Source organism: Microcebus murinus, chromosome 12 (genome assembly GCF_040939455.1).
Source record: "Microcebus murinus isolate Inina chromosome 12, M.murinus_Inina_mat1.0, whole genome shotgun sequence".
NCBI classification, from domain to species: Eukaryota; Metazoa; Chordata; class Mammalia; order Primates; family Cheirogaleidae; genus Microcebus; species Microcebus murinus.
The window spans coordinates 60,633,273-60,642,540 of NC_134115.1; the positions used below are offsets into that span (position 1 = coordinate 60,633,273).

Consider the following 9,268-nt stretch of genomic DNA (forward strand, 5'->3'; position numbering starts at 1 on the left):
ACATTTGAAATCATTATTTAGGCATAGTTTGGTTGTAACAGTGTTATTTAGAGCTTCACACGTTTTTGATAATGAAGTACTAATCTAAAGGGAATCTTTAAAAAGAAGACAACACATCTGCTTGAGAAGCAGTTCACAAAGGATCTGACAAGGGAGGTCATTACCTTCAAAGTAACTCCTTCCATAGTCAGAGAAGTATTGAAATATTTCTCTTGATATTAAATTTCTGAGCTGTTTTCTCACAATGTCTATGAAATTGGTTCTACACACTCCTGAGGGATATGACATACTCCCATTAATAACAGTGGTTTACTACAGTAGTCATTTTCATTGGAGGATAGGTAGAAGGAAATGATGGGACATAGTAGAGTCACCAAGAAAATATATGATGGGCAGTGTCTCCCATCCCTTGTTTTGACATGCTTCTATGTGAGGTATCCTCCTTCATCTCCAAAATTATAGGTCTATCATTATTTATAGTACTGTCTTGGGGGCCATAAGTCCTGATGCTTTTATCTACTTAAAGGCAATCCTCATGGCTTCCAAGTATCTGCTTCTCTGGACTAGAGAGCACCAGGTCCAGTGAGATGAGAATGGCTATCTTTACTTTTCTAGCTTCCTTCCATGTCACATAACTTTGATTCTAACTTAAATAAAGAACTTTCTGAGATGTAGATTCAAATCAAAAGGACCCCTAGTCAGCTTTTATGCCTTACCCTTAAATTGCTGGTGGTTCCTGCTGCAGAAACTTGTATTTTTTTAGTTCTAGTCATACCCTTTTCCCATATCCACCTCCAAAACTCACTCGCATACCATATTTTGGTGAGTACCATGTTCTTTTACATGTGGTAGCATAAGGGGCAGACTGAGGAATGAGGGCATGGTAGGTAACTGCTAGAAATCAAAACTTTGATGAATTGCCGTAGTCCTTTGATAATATAAATCCCACACCCTAATTTTGTATCTTAGGAGTTTCACCACGAAATAGTCTTGAAGTCTTAACCCCTGAAGTTCCTGGTGAGAGAGACCGTGGAAACTGCATCACATCCTTACAGCTGCATCCAAAAGGCTGGGCCACTCTTCTTCGGTGCTCAAGCAACACTGATGATCAGGAGGTACAACAGCAGTGCTCCTCCTTCAACAGGGTTCATTGGACAAATTGCCATTGCCATGTGTGCAGCCTTAGACTGATCGGTAGACACAGTCTCTGCCCTCAGGGGCACACTGTCAGAGATCCTCCTTCTCGACTCTCCTGTTTCTGTCCTCTTCTGCTTCATGTGGCATCTTTATCCCTTGTAAACTCTTCTTCCTACTCTCCTGCCTGGGTGTAGCAAGCTGGGAAGTACTTTAAAGGCCATGATCAGCTCAGATTGTGCCCAGCTTCTTAATTCTTGTCTCCTCTTTCTCACCCTTAAAAAACACAGCTCATGCCTATAGTCCCAACTACTTGGCAGGCTAAGAGGATCACTTGAGTCCAGGAATTCAAGACCAGTCTGGGTGATATAGCAAGACCCTGACTCTAAAAATCACCGAACACACACACAAGAAAAACTCCTTATATGGTAAACATGGGACTGAGATGTTTTCAGCTAAGCTGGCCAAAAGTGAGGTTTTGCTAAGCCAATTGGTATTATAATTTTCTTTTTTTAAAAACCAGGGAAACTCTGGGAAAGGAAGGGTCTATACTGATGACTAGGGGAAAAGGTCTTAAATGACTTTATGATTTTCCTCACTCTGGAAAGTAAGAGTCTTCCAAGGATCTCACTGGCTTTAGAGGACAGAACTAAAAAGAGAAGAAAGAGCCTTTGAATTGTACAGGGGAAGAGGTAAGGTACTCTACAACTTGGATGCACCCAGGAAGTTTTAAAATATCAGGATTGTTGTTGCCCTCAGAAAAGAGAATATATTACTACAAAAGTCACAGGCAGCTTCAGGGAACAAAAGGCTTTTGTTATAGCACAGAATAACCTAAGCTTAAGAAGATAAGAAGGTATGGGGCCTTCAAGTTTCATTAGTTGTGAGGAAGATAGCATTCATCTGATTGATTTCTTGCAATAATTCTGTGGCTTTGGCAATCTGTTGAGCTTTTTAAAAATAAGTAATATCTGTAGTACTGTTTCACCTCTGTAACCTTGGTTTGTCTTCCTTCTCTCCTCCCAGTGGACTTGTGTCTATGAATTCCAAGAAGGAGCTCCAGTGCGACCTGTCTCACCTCGCTGTTCTCTACGACTGACTCATTACATTGAAGAAGCCAATGTAGGCAGGGGTTACATCAAAGAACTTTGCTTCAGCCCTGATGGGCGAATGATTTCTTCCCCACATGGCTACGGGATTCGCTTGTTGGGATTTGACAAACAGTGCAGTGAACTTGTTGACTGTTTGCCCAAAGAAGCCAGCCCCCTGCGGGTGATCCGTTCTTTGTACTCTCATAAAGATGTGGTACTGACAACAAAGTTCTCTCCAACACATTGTCAGATTGCCTCAGGGTGCCTTAGTGGACGGGTTTCTTTGTATCAGCCAAAGTTTTAGGCACAACTTACATCAAATAAGGAACTTCTGGTGTTTGACTTATAAATTACTTCAATTTAGGTGAAGTATTTTCTTTTTAGAACATCTTATAAGTTTGGGTCAAGATCCTGGTTCTTATGGGTCCATGAACACACCTGTGACCTGAGTACTTGGTCATCCAGCATCATACAGGCATCTCCAAGTTAGACTCTATGCAGCGTCATCTTTTTCAGCATTCCTCTGCTCCTGCCGATCGGTGCCACTGAACTCCAATTCTTCTGGTTACTTTGCACGGTAGCTCTTGCCAAGTTCCTTTCTCTTGCGTGTGTGCACTCTCTCTTTTTGGTTTTTGATTTTGTGGACATTTGGCAGGAGTTTTGGTTGGGGTAGAAGAAACCCATGACACTAGAATTGAATACAACTCAGAAGTTTGATGTTGGCATATTGGTTTTTGAAAAGAAATTTCATCTTTACTTATTAGTATACTTGGCCTTTTAAGGTTGCTGTTATATTTCTCTATACTGAGCACAGATAATGGTGTTATTCTCATAATTGTTAAGATAGTCTTACACCAAAATGACTTTTAAGTTTCCTGTTAAAGTTATAAAATTTTTTCATCATGAGAGGGATTTTGTTGTGAAATTCTAGAAAAAAAATATTACCACCTCTCTTTGTAATTTACTTTACTTGTATGAATTTAAAATCTCTAGCATGTATCCTTACTTGGTATTTTGTTCCTATCAACAGCATTAGAAAGGAAAGGAGGGGAACGAATGGGCTTTGGACATTTCTATTATACAGAAAAGGATTTCTTTATTAGATTAACATAATATCTGGCCACAGAGTGATGAGAACAATGTGACTTAGATTTGCTGTGTTTTCTCTGCCAGATTATTTGAATCACACAGGATGATGTGTTAACAGTTTTGGGGTGGAGGGGCAATCAGGAGTAAAGAGGTGGAGGTCGACTCATCATTCTTCCCTGAGCCAGCTGTCACAAGCTCAGCTTTCTTACCCTTAGTGAGCGGAGAACTGCAGTCCTTCAAGCTGTTGTCATAACCATGGTAGTCAATGACTTGCATGTCAAGACTAAGTGCTGAGATGAAGACTTCTTTTTATGTTTTGTTATGAAACACAGCAAGTAGAAAGCATTAAGTAGGGGTTAAGCAGAAGGCTTGCTGCTCTTTTGAATAACAGCTTTCTTCCAGTCTCCTCCACAGTGTGTTTAGAGGGATTACTAGATTGACGGAGTGATTTAAGCCATGCACTAGCCTTGCTCTCTTAGGTCTCGTTCTCTTTAGGCCAGTGGTTCTCAAACATTAGGATACATTGTAATCATTGAAGAGCTGGTGAGAAATGCAGAAACTTTGGCCTCACCTTAGGAGATTCTGATTCAGCCAGGGAGAGGACAGGAATCTGAATTTTTAACTGGAATCCCAAGCAATCTTTATTCTGGTAGTCTCTGGATCACAGTTTGAAAAACACAACCTAAATCAGCAGTAATACTTCTCTACCTATCTGGTGCCTAACACAATTCCCAGAAGGTATTTAAATTATTTTAAAAATAATAAGCAAGTGAAATCAATAGAATATAACTTGGAATGGAATCAGTTGAATCATCTGACAAATGATAAAAGTTAATTGACTTGTTTAAGGTCACCCTGCAAAGTTAGTGGCAGAGCCAGGACTTGAATTCAAGTCTTCTAATTCCTTGCTCAGGGGAATTTCTACTGTATTATTCTGGCTGTTTTAAAAACGATGACTTATGGACACTTTGTCTTTAAGTTATATTATTGTGAATACTCTTAAACTGGCCAATAGATTGGGGGAAAAAAAAAAAGCATGGGAGTAGATGTTGAGAATGAACTTGTTGACTGTTTGCCCAAAGAAGCCAGCCATGGCTTCTTTGGGCAAAGAAGAAAAGTATTTAAAATCTTACAGAAATGTTTAAACACCCCAAACACAAGGCATTTCTTTGTAGGACCTACCAAACAACCATTCACACATGCAGAGGGTTATAGCTCACTTGGAACAATGTTGGCTCTAGGACAAATTCTTAAAATTAGATCATTTTACCACAGATGTTTAAAAAAGAAGAAATGTTTTTAGTCATGGAAAAAATTACCACAAAGCACAGTGAATACTTACATAATCTTGCCATAAACTTTGTAAAAAACATATATTTCAAAGAAAATATAGTTTTAGAGCTAAAAGTGTCCAGTGTTATCATTAAAAATAAGCTATCAATATATATTGATATTCAAAAGAAGATTCCATAAATTTTATCAATTTTGGAAAGAGTCCCATGTCAGATGCTGGACCCACAAGTTGGCCCAACTCAAAATTTAGCCAATTATTCTTTAACCACTATAGAGTACCTATCATGTGTCAAATAATGTACATACTTTACTACTAACCCTCACAAAAACCTTGCAAGGTAGGTAGCATGAGCCTCAGTTTTCTTTGGCGGTAATGGTCGGTCAGAAAAATTAAGTGACTTGCCTTAAGTTATAGAGCTGGCAGTAGGTAGCACTGGATTCAAACCCAGGGTTGTTGGTTTGTCTGCTTTAGTCCAAAGCCTGTGTGTGTACTGCTTTACCATTTTGCCCTTTAGTTTGTAAAGGATGGTAAACTGGCCTGCTAATTTATTTGGTGTCTTCTGGAAGTTTTTTATTACAGAGCTGGCTTACCTTCTGTACCATATGAAAGAACATTTACAAGATTGACAATTTCTGTGAGCATACCATAAACTCAGGGGCATATATACCATCCATTCTTAACTAAAAAAAACCTCAAGAAGAATAAGCAGCTACAAAATAGAAAAGAAAAATGGTGGAGAGACAGCCTTGTATTAAAATAGAGCCACACAGATGAGATTTAAAAATTAACAGCCAGCAAACTCAAAGGAACTTTTGTCCTTTTTGAGGTATGGTCATGATCAAGAAGTTATCAGGGAATTTTAATCAAGGAATTAAAGGTCATCAGGAATGCTATAGTACTGGAAGAATTTACATCTTACCATTTCAAAGTCCCATTTCACTTAGAATATAAAATCTAATGTTTTTTACTCTAAATTGTATTCAGTCATTTTTATTCATGATAACTGGTAAATGTATTATAATTTGTACTGTAGTATAATTGTTGGTAAATGTAGTACAAATTGTTCTCCTGTTTTAAAAAGTTTTCTGCAGAACAGTATATTTATGGCAATGCTATGTTGAATGAGTTAGGGATATAAAGTATACAGTCGTTCCTTATTTTCAACTGTGAAAATGAAGTGGCTAAAACAGAAGAGACTTCTATTTTAAAATGTCTTTTAAAAACGTATGTGAGTGGTCTTTTTTCTCAGAGGCCCAAAGCACACATATATTTTCTTATTTCTCCTTGTTATATCCCTGAGAAGAGACTATACCAAAAATTTTAGGAAAAGAGGCAAGAAAAAGGTAAATCATGTGTTCCCTGCTCCTGTGTCTAGAACCAAGATCATTTCATCTCATTGTTAAAATTGTATTCTCTAGAACGTGCAATACAGGGAAAACATTCTGAGAATCTCTTAGAAGCCTAGTGTTTCCCACACTTGTTAGATTATATGGTATTGGCATCCATAAGTATCTATTAAACTTATGTTTAGCAGGAGAAATAGTCTGATAACTTACTGATGACAATCTTCCCCATTTAATGACCAGCAGTCACTGAGTGCTATGAAAATTCACTCAGTAACACCTGTGTTGGTCATGAAGGAAACCACATATATGAATTTTTGGATAAAATTAATGTATATCTTTTAAGTGCCAAAATTTAAAACTTATATAATTATTTTTGATGCAAGTATTTCAGGTATGTGAACATACCTCCCTGCCTTCTTTTTCGACAGCATGTTCAGTATAACTAACTTTGTCATGATGAAAAGTTAAAGTTGTATTCATGTGTTATTACAAATATCCAGTGAGCTCTGATATAGGTAAAACACTTCATAAAATATAAAGGGCTATAACAAACATGAGTTATTACTATTATAAAGTGATTCCTTCAGCCCTGAGGTATATATAATTATTTGCCTCAGATTGCTGTTGGTTTGTAAAAATTTTTTTATTTCTGCTAAGTAGTTCGTTCTGTCTCCTCCGACACTATCCATATGCCTGCCTCTAACAGGCTCCCTACTTCCTTCTAATATGCTGTGTTCATCCTATGAGCTAGGATATGGGATAACCAAGCCTGTTCAGAGTGTCTCAATTAACAGCTAGACAAACTCTGGGTACACAGTCTTTGAGACAGCTCTTTTGGTTGCTTTTCACTTTTCTGACAGGTTCACAATGACCTTTTGGATAATATAAGCTCCCAGTTAAAGCCTAGGTTAGTGATTTTTTTTTTTTTGGTTGCAACTAAGTAGGATAGTACATACTAAGTAAGGATGCTGCTAGATTAAGGAATAAACAGCAATGTACCAAAGTACCACAAAGCAACAAAGGCTCTGGTTGTACAGGCATCTTTCATGTTTTTAAGAAAAAAAGAGGAAGAGTTCAGGAAAAAAAAAAAAAAATCCAGATAGACTTAAGAGTATTTTAGATGCGATTAAACTTTGTCAGTAACCATTAAAATATATGCTTAAATGATCATATGTTAGTACAAAGACACAGTTTAGTCTCATTGTAGAATAAGACTGTACTAAAATTTATACCCTAGTGGTGATTCTAAATGATGTCCTAAGAGATTCTCCCATTCAAATGAATAGAAATTATTATCAAAAGGAAAGGCTCAAAGTTACCTTTATGCTGCTCTCTTTTGTTGTAAATGAATTAGTGATAGAGATATAGGTGTTATCAAAAGCCCCAAGGAGCACATTTCACGTATACACACCTCCTATATGTATGTGTATATAAAAGTCATTACAAATGAAAATGTCACCCAGCGATAATAAAATAATTTTAAAATTTAAATCTGGTTCAAACACTTTAAAATAGGTAGAATTCTCAGTTTTCCTAAGTTTCTTCTTTATTTAGGTTTCATGATTTTTACATTAAAGGGGGAATATTTGAATTTTTAAAAAAATTTCACTGCATCTTCTATTTCCCAACTATGCTTTCTGGTAAATTTTAGATTCACATTTTCAGGAAAATTGGAGTGTTCCAGATAATATACTAGATACCCAGAAAGTTCTCTCTGTAGGTTCTGAGGTATTGTAAATTCTTATGCTAGACTGTAAGCTCCTTGAGGGCAGGGACTATCTTATTTATTCTTGTATCCCCAGTGCCTGGTATAGGACCTGAGACAGAGTAGTTGTTCAATAAATATTTGTTGAATGAATTAAATGAACCTTCACCATAAGTGGTCTCAAGCACCCATGAAGCCAGAATGCAGTGTGTAAATTATTCAGTACTAGAGGAATCCAGCATTTATTATTATAATTAACAGACTGTATTCATCAGGGTAAGATTTGTTCTGACCATAAGCAACCAAGCATTTCTCATTGATTTGGAAAACTGCAAGTTACAACTCAATTTTTTTTTTTTTTTTTTTTTTTTTTGAGACAGAGTCTCGCTTTGTTGCACAGGCTAGAGTGAGTGCTGTGGCGTCAGCCTAGCTCACAGCAACCTCAAACTCCTGGGCTCAAGCAATCCTTCTGCCTCAGCCTCCCGAGTAGCTGGGACTACAGGCATGCGCCACCACGCCCGGCTAATTTTATATATATATATTAGTTGGCCAATTAATTTCTTTCTATTTATAGTAGAGACGGGGTCTTGCTCTTGCTCAGGCTGGTTTCGAACTCCTGACCTCGAGCAATCCGCCCGCCTCGGCCTCCCAGAGTGCTAGGATTACAGGCTTGAGCCACCGCGCCCGGCCATACAACTCAATTTTTCATTCAACAAACATTTGAATGCCTAGTCTACTATATTTCTAGGGATTCAAGGGACAAAGATAACTAAGGTCTTCATATTCCACAGCTGCAGTTGAAGTAGACTTTGAGTGCTGGCTTTATGGGTGTTGGACATGTGCAGTTATATAGTGGCCCACACTTAGCAAGGCCCCATGTTTGTTTTACTGCTCTGTTAGAGCCATCTTGAAATCCTTAAATTTTTAAACAAGGGGCCTGCATTTTTATTTTGCACTGGGCTTGCAAATTATGTGGCTGGTCCTGCTTAGATGTTATAATTTTAACATGATGGAAACAAAATAATAAAAGTTACAGTAACTTTTACTTACTTTCTAATGAAGATATTTCCATTCATTGAAAACTAGCTATAAAGGAGATGGTTTAGTAAAATAACTAAAAATTCTAAAATTAAAACAAAACTACCTCCCACAGATTTTTTTGACATTTCAGATATTCTTCATTTCAGAATTAGTAAAGCTTTCAAAAAATGTAATTGGCTTTTACATTTTCAATTGAATTGTTTTCAGTCTTTCACGTAGAAGAATGTAGAGTTGTAGGTGAGTTTATTTTATCTATATATATATACGTACATAAAATTTTAAGGTTTTAATAAACCTTTATATTATATACCACTGAATATTTGGTATAAATCTACCTCATAATGTGCTCTTAAAAATAAATGCTACTTTGAAACATTTGACCTGTTTAAAAGGTTGATGGCAAACTTGCCTTTAGTTGTAGTTTGAAAATTTTTGTTTAAACTACCTATGTGTGCATTTTTAAACCAGAATCAAGCACAAGGCTATGACAGAGGCAGTAGTTTGCTGGGTTTTGTTAGTGATATTCTAAACTTTTTTTTTTTTTGAGACAGAGTTTCACTTTGTTGCC

The 9,268-nt window shown here is 36.9% G+C and overlaps 1 protein-coding gene across 2 annotated transcripts in view; it reads left to right on the top strand.

The window, feature by feature from the left end:
* The window catches only part of DCAF10 (DDB1 and CUL4 associated factor 10), a 53,839-nt gene extending 45,059 nt beyond the window's left edge, over window positions 1-8,780 (top strand). For both annotated transcript variants that reach the window (XM_020289380.2, XM_012769081.3), the window contains 2 exons: window positions 970-1,115; window positions 2,161-8,780. In XM_020289380.2, coding sequence (XP_020144969.1) covers window positions 970-1,115; window positions 2,161-2,529 — 515 coding nt within the window. In that variant the 3' untranslated portion in view covers window positions 2,530-8,780. The remainder of the gene's footprint in view (window positions 1-969; window positions 1,116-2,160) is intronic.
* Window positions 8,781-9,268: the final 488 nt, after the last annotated feature.